The 12,941-nt window shown below is 31.8% G+C and overlaps 1 protein-coding gene across 4 annotated transcripts; it reads left to right on the top strand.

Moving 5' to 3' along the window:
* Positions 1–2,860: 2,860 nt before the first annotated feature.
* On the top strand, positions 2,861–12,941 carry LOC126750163 (programmed cell death protein 10). 4 transcript variants are annotated; one of them, XM_050459683.1, is made up of 2 exons: positions 2,861–3,022; positions 11,941–12,941. In XM_050459683.1, exon 2 carries the CDS (start codon positions 11,956–11,958, stop codon positions 12,580–12,582), a length of 627 nt encoding a protein of 208 aa, XP_050315640.1. In that variant the 5' UTR covers positions 2,861–3,022; positions 11,941–11,955; the 3' UTR covers positions 12,583–12,941. The 4 variants fall into 4 exon arrangements, with proteins under 4 accessions (XP_050315640.1, XP_050315643.1, XP_050315642.1 ...); XM_050459686.1 differs by lacking the exon at positions 2,861–3,022 and adding an exon at positions 3,190–3,403; XM_050459685.1 differs by lacking the exon at positions 2,861–3,022 and adding an exon at positions 3,190–3,456.

Genomic DNA, 12,941 nt, shown 5'->3' with positions numbered 1-12,941 from the left:
AGTATTTTCTTCCAGGCAATTAAAGTCTAAGAGAAATATTGATACCAACTTCCTAAAGAAAGAATCTGAGCTGAGCAAAAATAAGGAAAAAATAACATTTTAAATTTAATTTTGTCCTTTATTATTTATAACGAATTACTCACCTTTTTGTTGATGTTGATAAGCAGACACTACTATATTTAATAAAAAGTAGAGGCACCAAAAGTATCAAATTGTTAAAGATGGAAGGAGTTTTAAAATGCAATCATTAACGATGAGAAACAATTTCCTCTTAAAAACAAACATAATTAAACCATAAAAGATAATAGTTTGGTGTGACTTTTAGACCATTTTTTTTGGCAAGGATACGTGGAAATTGGGATTGGCCAAAGGGTTTTGCCCTTTTTCTTTGTATTTTCCTTTTTTTACGAAAGACAAATGTGATAAAATATGTAAAGAACAGGAAATATGTTTGAACGCGAAAAATAAGGAATAGCAAAAACCTTCAAAGAATCTACAATAGAAATAGAAGCAACACTGCTTTCGATGAAGTGTCGGAAGAACGACAGAAGACACGTTTTTTTTAGTGGTATTAATGTTTTTTCTTAAATGATTTACTGGCAAATCTTAATATCAACCCTGAAGTGACATTCTAATAAAAAAACTTGGGAAAAAATGTTTGTGGAAAATCATAAGGGCATACCTACGAAAAAATTCGAAAACCCATTTTTTTTTTAAATTTACTATAAATCTAATTAATTTTTGTCTCAAATAAATGTTACGGGAAATATAACGACGTATTCGTACGATAAAACGGATCGATTGTAGTTGCCATAAAATGTGAGAACTTCTGAAAAGTCTGTTATAAAGATAATTGTCAAGTTGTTCTATGGGAACATTCGAAATTCCTACTCTTCTTCCTTTAGCTCTTTAAGGGTTCCTAAAATGTATTATTATAGAGTTTACTCTAAAATGATGGACAAGTTGATTTCCATGCCTATTTTGATTTTCCCCCAGAATTCTAATCGAAATTTATTATATTTTCAAAATATGCGCCGAATTATATTTTATTCTTACTACCGTGCGTCAACTATTCATTTTACACACTTTCCAGGGTTTATAAAGTTTAACTTGTCACGCGCTAGTGCGTAAAAATAAAAGTTTCCTAAATCGCGGTTCAAAGTGGCACAAACAATTAAACTTGCCTGCATTGGGATTTCGGTTTTCAGGCTAGTGTTTACACAAAGCTAGTGCATTGGGTCTAAAAATACGTTGTTTTTTTAACCAAACATGGTAAGCAAATTTAAAAGATGTATCCAAAATAGTAATATAATTATTATTTCGCTTTTGCTTGTTGGGTTGTTCAGTGATAACTTTTATTGGGTGCATAAAGTGTGGAAAAGGTTTATTCTCTTTAAAAAAGAACTGAAATTATTTTCATTTTTGGAAAGGTTGGAAAGTGAATTGAAATTTTAAAGTAAGTTAGAGTTATGTGCTAGATTTGGTGTTCGGTGAGTAGCAGAAAAAAATCCCACCGGTAATGAATGAAGGCGCTCAAACTGTCGTTTTGGGATTATTTGCTGCAGAGCTTTTTAGCTTCTTAAAGGAAGTGGCAGGACCGACAGGAATATTACATGAGACAATAAGAAAAGGAACTAAGAATGCATAAACTCGTGAAATAGAAATGTTTTGTGAAACAAACAGAAGTGCTGATATTGTAGAGACGAAAGTGGGCATACATTTAGAGAACATAAAGAATATCCTCAATTAATGTTTGGGCTGATATTCTTGGAAATGCCGTTACTGGTCCTTTATTTATTAAACTTGACAGGTGATCTGTAACTTAATATGCTTGAAGACTATGGATCCTTTTATCACCCATAAGCTAAAAACTCAAATTGGTACAAATAACTATTTATTTTTAGAGGAGAATTTCTTGCAGCAGGGGTATTCCACCTCATTATTTTCTTCCAGTCCGACAGTGGTTGAACACTAGATTTTTGGATAAATCGATTGGCAGAAGACCAATTAAATGTTTTCCAAGATCACCGGATTCAATAATCTCGTCGTTTACCATAACAATTTTTCTTTTCGCAAACAAATAATATATTTATTTTTGTCGAATCAAAATAATCCATAAATAAAAAATCAATTCTTTAAACTCGATTTTCTTTTTGTTATTCAACGATTTTAACGGTGTAACGTATATGCGTATTCTTCTAACCATTTGTACTATAAGGACACTCAATGCAATAGTTTTTGTGTAAGTACTATCCTGAAAACCAAAATCTCAACGCAGGCAAGTTTAATTATTTCTGCAACTTTAAAACGTGACAATTCGGAAACCTCTGGAGAAAATGCAATAAAGTAGAATATCACTGAATGCCCTTTAAGCCGATGTACCACTTTACCTCCATTCCCGTTTAAGTTTTTAAGGGTTTTTTAGGACTGACAATATGGTCAATTGTTTCTGTGCAATTTATTTATTTTGTCATTATACGCCTATTGCTGTTGTAATAATATTATGTGGCGCTATGGCGTCAGGTATGAATACGACAATGTGATACTCATATGAATCTACCTTTAGGTTATAGATGTTATTTGACAGCTGTCATTTTGACAGCATCCTTAATGGTAAAGTGTCAAACTGTCAATCCTTTTAAAATCACTAGTAATGTCTATTTTGAACTTGTTTTTACTAATAATAATGTAGGTCAATTGTATCTGTGCAATTTATTTATTTTGTCATTATGCCCCTATTGCTTTTGTAATAATATCTTGTGGCACTATGGCGTGAGGCATGTATACGACGATGTGATTCATGTGAATGTACCTTTAGGTCATAAATGTAATTTGACAGCTGTCACTTTGACAGCAACCTTATTGGTGAAGTGTCAACTGTCAATACTTTCCAAATCCAAGCAAAGCAAAGTGTCCTGCTTAACAGCGAAAATGATTCATTGAATTGTTTTTCCTGCGATGTTTACAGAAAATCTGTAAATACCAAACAAAAATAGATAGAATAGAATTTATACATAAATTGGTGAGTGATAATGCTTCTTCATTAATTTAAATGAGCCACTATACCAATGTAACGCTTAACACCGTAAATGCCAAATGCAGATAAAAATAAATGGTACCATTAATTCAATTCTTTATCTCCCTGTTGTGTCAGTTCCGTGTAGCAGATCAAATATTATCATCTACTTTGGGTGTATTTTAACCATTACTCATCACACTGCTTACTCATAGTCCTGCCAGACCACTTAAATATTGCTTAACTTGCAATGAACTTTTTCTTGATGCCTTGAGTGCTTAATGTTTAGCAGTATGTCACTGCCCTTGTTATGAAAATTGGTCTGTAAATCACGTTAACCAAAAGTGTTTTATTAGTAAAGGTTCCTTGTGGTTGTAAATGTGAAGTGTAGGTGGAACTTGTTTTTTAAAATCTTATTCTGCTTTTTTCTGACAATTAAGGTAAAATTGAAATTATATTTCTTTGGAAAGTTCATACATATATTTTGTTTTTTGGTAGGTACTTACTTTGTTTTATTATCAAATCTATACTCATTATGACTAAAGTTAGTTTTATGATTATGAGCAGTAGGGTTGTTCCATTCTTTAACCATTTACATGTGTAAGCTGTGTAGTGAGAACACACAAATATTAAATGGAGTGTTACTCCTTTTTAACTTTCAATACACCTAAATTTTGTATATTACTTTAAACTTCAGGCTATGCACATTAAAATTTACTAATATGACTTATTGCAGATACATAACATTTTATAGGTAGCTGAGGAATTTTTAAACCGAACTGATTTACTAAAACCTATGTTTTTTTCCAAATATTAATAGATATACCCTCAAAGACAACATTCTAAGGTAATTCTGCAGTTTAAAGGCTTTTGTCAAAACTAACAAAAAATGGTCAGGTTGAGGCCTTGTGAATGTTTTTTAATATCTGATTATGTTCCTATATCAAATTTTTGTTGTCAACAAGCTATACATGGAGGAACCATGATCTTGGCTAGGCAAACAATTGAAATGATTTTTTGTAATATTGATAAGTATGATAATCTTCTGTTAGAGAATGTTTTTGAATTCTCTCTTTCTTTTTGTAAGCGTTTTCATTTTTATATTCTTTGTGTTTATAGGCCCCCTACAGGAGATATTATACACTCTGGGGTTATATTGGCTGGTGACTTTAATATCAACTACACTGATGAAACCTTGCCACATACTTCTCTTTTAAGTATTTTAAATTCTTACGACTTGAAAATGCATGTTATTTCTCCCACACAAATAACTTCTTCGTCTGCAACTACAATTGACTATTTCTGTACAAATTTTGATGACATTTTATGCACAGTACTCCCATCTGGTATTTCCGACCATGAAGCTATTCTTGCTAAAATGCCATATAATACTGTATTATCTACATCTCATTATATGGGAAGAATTTTCAGCAGGAGAAATTTCAATGCTTTTTCTGCTGCTACAGGTACTTTGGTACTTCAGTAAATTGAAATGCACTTGAAACAGCTTCTGACCCACTTACTTTATTTTTTCAAGTTCTGTGTGATAAGATCAATCAGTGCTTTCCTAAAATGAGGCTTAAAACTAAGAAACGAAAACCATGGGTTACAAGAGGCCTTAGAATTTCAGCTAAAAACCTCTGTTTTTTGACTAAATTGTGCAAATATACCACAAATGAAAATATCCTTTTATATCATCAGAAATACCGTAGTCTGTACAGAAAGACAATTAAAGCAGCAAAATCTAATTATTATAGGGATCGCTTAAATATGTCATCAAATAGGCAAAGAGAGTGTTGGTTGATTATTAATGATTTTAGACATTGCCATAGAAAAGTATCTGAACCAGAGTTGAAACCTGACATTTTAAACGACTATTATTGTGATATACCTAATATCTTGCTCAAGGGCATTCATAGTAACATTGATCCCTTACACTATCTTCAACAAGTGTTGGTTGAGCATTCATTTTTCTTTCATCCTGTCGATCTTACCGAAGTAAAAAATGAAATCAAATGCCTAAAAAACCATAAATCATCTGGAGCTGATGGGATATCTTCAAGGTTGTTACTCTTTTTGCCTGATTCAGCCTTAAATGCTTTAGTTTCTGCCATAAACAATTCTTTACATATTGGCATTTTTCCTTCATGTTTAAAAGAGGCAGTGGTTATCCCTCTTCATAAGGGTGGAGATTTGGATCAGCCTTGTAATTTCCGTCCCATTTCTATTTTGTCTACCCTCTCTAAGATAGTTGAAAAACTTGCAAAAAGCAGAATTTTGTCCTTTTTACATCATAATGGCATTTTGTCTGCAAATCAGTTTGGATTTCAAGCCGGTAAAGGGACTCATGATGCTGTTTTTAGTTTTTTGGAGAGCGTCTATGTGTCCTTGAATTCTGGAGAGTCATCGGCGGCAGTGTTTTGTGATCTATCCAAAGCATTTGACTGTGTGGATCATGGAATACTGTTATCTAAGCTCGATAAATATGGTTTTAGGGGCATAGCGTTGCGATGGCTTGAGTCCTATCTATCAAATCATACTCAGAAGGTTACAGTGTCTGGGCGTTTGTCTGCTTCTAGATCCCTAAAATGCGGCGTTCCCCAGGGTTCAGTGTTGGGACCACTGTTATTTTTACTGTATGTGGATGACTTGAGTTCATTGAAACTGCAGGGCAAGGTGGTTCAGTTTGCTGATGATATCACCATACTATGAAGCCATAAAATTTTTGATTATATTAAGACTTGTATCCTTGAAGACCTTCAGATTCAACAGGCTCGTGTTTAATGTAAGAAAGACGTCTATTATGAGGTTTAAGTGCGATGTTCAGGGTCTGATGTTTGACGAAAATTCCCTCTTGCAGAATAAAGAGTGGTGCAAGTTCCTAGGAATTACCATTGATGATCGCCTTCGGTTTGAAGATCATATTTTACATTTAGTTGGGAAATTATCTTCTGGGTGTTTTGAAGTAAGAATGGCAAAACAAGAGCTGGGAGGGGTGGTTGCACGTTCAGTGTACTTTTCACTTATTGAATCTCATATTCGGTATGGCTTGCCTTTTTGGGGTTTAACCAATAAGAGGCTACTTAACATTGTCTTTGTTATTCAAAAAAAAGCAGTTAGATACCTGTGTTCTGCTAAGTTAAGAGATTCTTGCAAACCCCTCTTCATTTCTGAAAAAATCCTAACTCTTTTTTCACTCTTTATCTTAGAAACAGCTGCTCTTATTCACAAAATTCCCAAACTACCCTCTGACACTGGCCATTTGACTCGTCGTGTAAATGATGTTTCCCTACCTATTCCTACGTCTTCCCTTACCAAAAACTCATTAATTTACATAAGTAAAAAAATTTACAATCATGTTTCTCTATGTGTTAGACATATATCGGATGTTAAGAAATTTAAAAGAGAATTAAAGACGCTTTTATTGGCTAAGGCATATTATAACCTGGATGACTTTTAATGATAGGTTTTAACTTTGGACATGTTGGAAAGTTTTTTTTCTCTAGTTTTGTCAACAAGTTTACCTTTATTTAGTAATTGATTGTTTTATTTAGTGATCTTTAATTCAAGTATGTTCAAAAAGTTTTGGCCTCTTGTGTTTAATTTTGTTCATTGTTTTGTCAATTTTTGAAATTGTATTTTTGTTTTGTTTTTTTTAGCTTGTAGGATGCTTGTGCACAAGATTATTCTTACGTAATATAGCACATTTTCTTTCTTTCTTTCTTTCTTTCTTTCTTTTGCAAAATGGGTAGATTTGGATATACCTTTTTCACTTAGACTGGTGGAAAGTCAAATTTTATCTTGACATGGGTGTTATCATGCTCCAAGTCACTCACTTTTTTTATTACTTTATTATACTTTATTTGATTACTTTTTGTATGCTGGGCTAGGTTTTACTGGACTGGGATGTTTTGGGTTGGGTTAGATAGAGTTAAGTTAAGTGTGCTTAACATTTAAAAGCTCTTGGGATAGGTTAGGTTGGGATAAATTTTTTTGAGTTTCGACGTCATTTACCAGCCCTCTATATACTTTTTCATATGAACAGAGTCTGAAAATGTTAGAAAATATGAAGAGTCCAAATCTCTGCCTCCCATGTATTGTTGCTTGTTGACAATACTAATTGAATTCATGGGTATTTCAATGATTAATCACATCCAATAGTGAGTGACTTAATGCATGATAACACCCTCGTCTTGATAAAATTTGGCTTCCCGCCATTTTTAGTGAAAAATATATATCCCAATCTATCCACTTTGCAACAAACTGACCATTTTTTGTTAGGTTTGACAAAAGCCGCTAAACTGCAGAATTACCCATTCTAATAAACTATGTTATGTGAAATATAAAAAAAAAATCAAGTCCATGTGTTAGAATTTGGTTTCTTTTGTCATCAAAGGGGCTGCTGGTAGAGCCTTTAAGCAGCACCTTTGCAAAATAGATTGTTAGTTGAGGCAACTATACAGAAATAATAGCATTAAATAAGGTAATAAATTATGGCTTGACATGTTTATGGAATTGTTATTATTTATATATCAAATAATATTCTCAAAATGTTGATGTTCTTGTAAAAAAGATATTTACCAAATATATCATTCATGTTTAGGAGAAATAATGTATTATTTTTTTGTTCTTTCTTTATTAGCAAAATAAGATATATATTATTATTTCATCTGATTTCCATTTAGAATTTATTAAATTAATAAGAGAAGTGAAAAACTATCTATTTTTTTAACCAGAAAAATTATCTAAACTACACATCTAAACTTAAAATATTCATCAGTGCAATTGTAAAGAATTAAAGTGCATTTAACATTCATTATCTTTGATTTTTGGGAAAAAAAAATTCAGCAAAGCAGTTAGCTCCTCACAAATCTAACCTGGAAATTTAAGATACCGTTTTTTAAGCTGTTAAAGCTCCTTTCTTTAAGTAGAAGTCCATAGAATCTTCATTAGGTCCTAACTCATTTATTTAGAAATCTATTGAAGCAACCTTTTGATGCTTGGTTTGCATCTTCATCATGCCAATAATAATTGAATTCGTTGGAAAAATGTAATGATGTTTACTAAGATATAATGACACACAAATGGTAAAAAAACCTCTTTTCTTTTGAAGAAGTATACAGTAGACACTCAATACCGTGAACTCAAAAAAACAAAGGCTGTTCACATTATCGATTTATTCACGTTAACGAAGGTTACACTTTATATGTACTAAACATTTATAATTACCAAAAGTAACAGAAACAAAACGTAATTAACATAACATAAAGTTCATATTCTTAGTTAAAAATATTATTTACTGTAAAGAAAAAAAGATACAACAAATTTCAAACTTTAAGAAATTAGTTTTTCTTAAAAAGGTCTGAAATTTTTGTTTGTTTTTTAGGTTGTTTTACTTTTAACATCACAGCTTTCTCTCTTAATTTTTTTAAGACTACAAGGCCATTTATGTCAATTTCATTTTCCTCTGCTGCCCACAGAATCGCTATATTAAAGGCATTAATTGCCCTATCTAATAAAATTTTATTTGAGGGTTCCTGCTCAACCTCATTTAATACTTCTGCTTTATCCGATTGACATTCTTCAATGTCGTCCTCTGCAAAATTATTGTCACACTGATTCCACTCTACAATGTCAGAATCTTCAAAAGTTCTCTAAAAAAAAATTGTAATCCAAATTAAGACTTAATATTCAAATATAAAATGACAAAATTTACCTGAGGTGTCAATGTATGTAAAAGACCAAGAGATTCAGATATGGGTTTCTGAGCAGTGCTGTCCCATTGGTGTTTTAGGAGAAAGAGGTACATTTTCATTCATTCATTCATCATCACTGTCTACATCATGTGTAGAGGGCACCACATTTAAAATGTTTTTCCAACATTTTTTGATAACTTGAGAATCAAGATGATTCCAAGCAGACATTAAATTGATCACTGCATCTTTTATTGTCAGGTTTTTTAGGGCATCAATGACATTCGTATTGTTGGCCACTATGGACCTTTTCTGTAGTACAATTTTGTTAGCCTAATAACATTTTGATCCATAGTCTGTATGAATGGGGTGACATTAGGTGGCAGATACATAATTATAATTTGTCCATCTTCACTTTTTAATTCTTCTTCGGTTGGATGCGATGGTGCATTATCCAGAAGAAGTAGAGCTTTCAATGGCAGACCTTTATTTTTTAAGAACCTCTTAACCTTCAAAAAAATGAATATGGTTGTACTAATCATAAAACAAAACCATAGATAAGGAAAACCTACCTGTGGTACAAACGAATAATGAAACCATTTTTTTAAAATTGGGGCAGTCATCCAAGCTGATTTAGAATGTTCATAGTCAACAGGACACTCAAAATTTTTAAACGATCTTGGTTTTGCCGCTTTACCAATCACCAATGGTTTAATTTTATGGAGCCCAGTAGCATTAGTGCAAGCCAAAAATGTTATTCTTTGTTTCTCCAATTTTCTACCAGGAGCTGTTTTTTTTGTTGACAAGACAAATGTTTTTTCTGGTAATAATTTCCAGTAAAGTCCTGTCTCATCAGCATTGTAAACTTGATCCAATGAGATTCCAAGCTCTGCTATTTTATTTTTTAGAGCCATTTTAAATGGGTCTACAAGCTCTGGTTGAGATGACAGTTTTTTCCCAGAAATTTTAAAAAAACAAATTCCAAATCTTTTTTTCAATCTTGGTAACCATCCCTCACTAGCGGTAAATGATTTATCCCTTTCATTGAGCTGTGAATAAATGGATTTTGCTTTTTCTTTAATCATGATCGCCACTTACTATTAAATGTTAATTCCGTTGGTCAAGAAACCACAAAAACCACAGTTTTTTTTCTGTTCTTGGAAACTGGGAACCCTTTAGGGTTTGTCTTTTACCTGGTCCAACATACATGTTTCTAACAGCACTAGAAATCAGTTCCTTTTTCTTTTTTATTTTGCAAATTGTAGATTTTGCCACACCATACTTTTTCACTAAACATGTAACACCTTGTCCATTATTTAAGTCTTGAATTACAAGAGATTTTTCATAGAGGGTTAAACACTTTGGTTTTTTAAGCGACATTTTGTTTAATTTATAAACGATCTAACACCAACACAATTTAAGTCACACTAATAAAAATCACTAAACTTTATAACCACTAAACTTCAAAACCACACTAACAGACAACGTAAACAAACGATAACAACCTGCCTTGCTTAACACACAATTGATTCACGGCGCCTATCGATTCATATTCGAGCATATCGGGGAAGCACCGGCTGCTTTCGCCTACGTTGCTGGCGAACTATCGATCCAATTACATTTGTTTCCATTAACGGGGGATCGTTTGTTCACGGTATACGGTGGTCAATGCATAAAATAGTGCTGTTTCCGTTATGCGGGGTTTCCGCTATCCGATATTCACACTATAGTGTCTACTGTATAACCTAAAATATTGTTTAATTTTTAACAGGGGTTCTTTAAAAACCTACTTCTTTTATGGCGTCAATAATGTGGTAAAAAAGTTGCTCCCATTGTGGTTTAATGATGTTCAAAAATTTTGGCTATTTGAGGAAATGTGCTTCCCTTTATTGATTTCCTCCCTCTATAGTAAACTCCATTTCCATATTCCCTAATTGCCTATGACTAATAGTAAAATTTGAGTTAGCCCTTCTAAATTTTTGTACACTTTAAAAATTGATTTATTTTTATGTCAGCCTACTTTTATTTGATAGGATGAATAGTTTGCTCTTAGAAAAACTTTAGCCTAAAAAATATCTCTTAAAATTAAAAGTGGGATTAAGAGCATCCTTAGTAAAATTGGTAAAAGCTAAATAACTATAAACAATTTTATTTATAGTTGAAAACTAAGAGACTTACACCATATTTCTTATTAAAAAAATTATTACCTGACAAAACATAATAGCAATAGTAGCTAATATAATAGCAAAATTTTGTTTATAATGAAATTTTCTATTTTTTAAATAATGCATTTCTAGGAATTATATAGGGTCAGTAATTAAAGAGTTTTATAAGGTGCCCAATAATCTATTTTTGATTATGATTTTTCAGGATTCTTAGCTAAATTACTCACTGAATCATTGGTATTCATACATACATTAGTTTTCTTTTATGTCCCAGGTATTGAGAATTTATTTGCATTATATATGATGATCTCATCTAGATTAGATATGTATACAATTATATAGTGGCTCTGGCGATTACAAGGCTATCTACTAATATGATATTGGTTTTGGTATATAACAATGTACAAGCAAATTTGAAGGATATTGGCTGGATTGTGGAGAATAAACGACCCAGAAAACGTACAAACATAAATAATTTTTTCTTATAAAAAACAATGTTTTTGACCTTAATTATAGCATTTAAACAATATACATTAGAATAGTGAGAAGCAAAATATTTTCATTAGCTAATTTTGATATTGAGTAAATGTAAATTTCCCTATTATGGTGTTTTGTGAAAAATAGTGTGGTGATGTTATAAGATTTAACAAACTTGTAAGTATTTATATTTTCTTGTTATTATGATGCATAATTTAGCTAGAGATGGGAGATTTGATGCTACTCTCTATTGATATTTATTAAATAAATGTGATATGTTCCTTTTAATATTCCCAAATCTTTTGGACAAAGTAATTCTCACAAAATTATAACTCACTAATTTACTTAACTCTTACAAATAAGATTCCTTTCTTGGTTAATATATAACATAATAAAAATCACATTCTCAATTTGATTAATGGATGAACTATTCTTCCTCGTATACTTATTAAAAAAATGAGAATCATTAGGTAAGCCTCAAATTATAGTGTAGCATCAAATGTCTGATTAATTTTGCCACGCTTTTTGGAAGTTCGTTTATTCTCCAGCACTCTGCTCAGCCGTTAATTACTCGCCTCTTTATTTTCAGTTACTACATTTTATCATGACAATGGACGACGGCAGTCCAGTGACGTCTGTTATACTACCAGTTTTAATCCGCCATATTTTATCCCAACTGGAGAAACGGGATATGGCGGCATCGCAGACTTTAAGGGCTGCCTTTGCAAAGGCTGAAAGCGCTCATCCCGGACTGAGTTTGGATTTTGTCCAAGGGCTTTTGAAACAGGCTGATTTAACTGTTAATATGAATGAGAGTGTTTTGAGGCTTCAAGGATCTGTTGCTGACACTGATGAATATAAGTTAAATAGATCTGAGGATGCTTTTCAAGAGCTAAATAGAAAGAGTGCCGCATTAAAGAAAATACTTAGCAGGATACCAGATGAAATCTCTGATCGGAAGAAATTCTTAGAAACTATTAAAGAAATTGCCAGTGCTATTAAAAAACTCTTGGATGCAGTTAATGAGGTGAATGGTTTTATTCCAGGGACAACCGGGAAGCAAGCTTTAGAACAAAAGAAAAGGGAATTTGTCAAATATTCTAAGAAATTCAGTAACACTTTAAAGGATTATTTTAAAGAAGGTCATGCTAATTCGGTTTTTGTCAGCGCTTTATTTTTGATTCATCAAACTAATATGATAATTTCTACTGTTAAGAGTAAATGTGAATAGATATGTGGGTGCAAAATATTTCAGGAGTGGTCACAAGCTGTTTAGTTTACAAAATCTTATTATTATTTTGATAATATGAATTATAATATATTATACCTAAAGTAATAATAAGATAATTTTATTCTGAAGGGGAAAATAGACTGGGAATAAGGTAATTACTGAAAAAAAGTATTTTAGCATGAAGTATTACATTTTTATGACCATTCCTATAAAAGTATGTACTAAGTAAACATGTTTTACTAAATAAGATTATTAGCTATAATAGCTAGTTGTTCAGTATAAATGGATGTTAAGATTATACCCTATATTATTGTAATAATCTTTAATTTAATATATTATCTGTTTATTCAAAACTTTAA

Source organism: Anthonomus grandis, chromosome 2 (assembly GCF_022605725.1).
Source record: "Anthonomus grandis grandis chromosome 2, icAntGran1.3, whole genome shotgun sequence".
Taxonomy (NCBI): Eukaryota; Metazoa; Arthropoda; class Insecta; order Coleoptera; family Curculionidae; genus Anthonomus; species Anthonomus grandis.
Note: the sequence above shows the minus strand (reverse complement) of the source record. Positions and strands in the feature narration are given on the sequence as shown.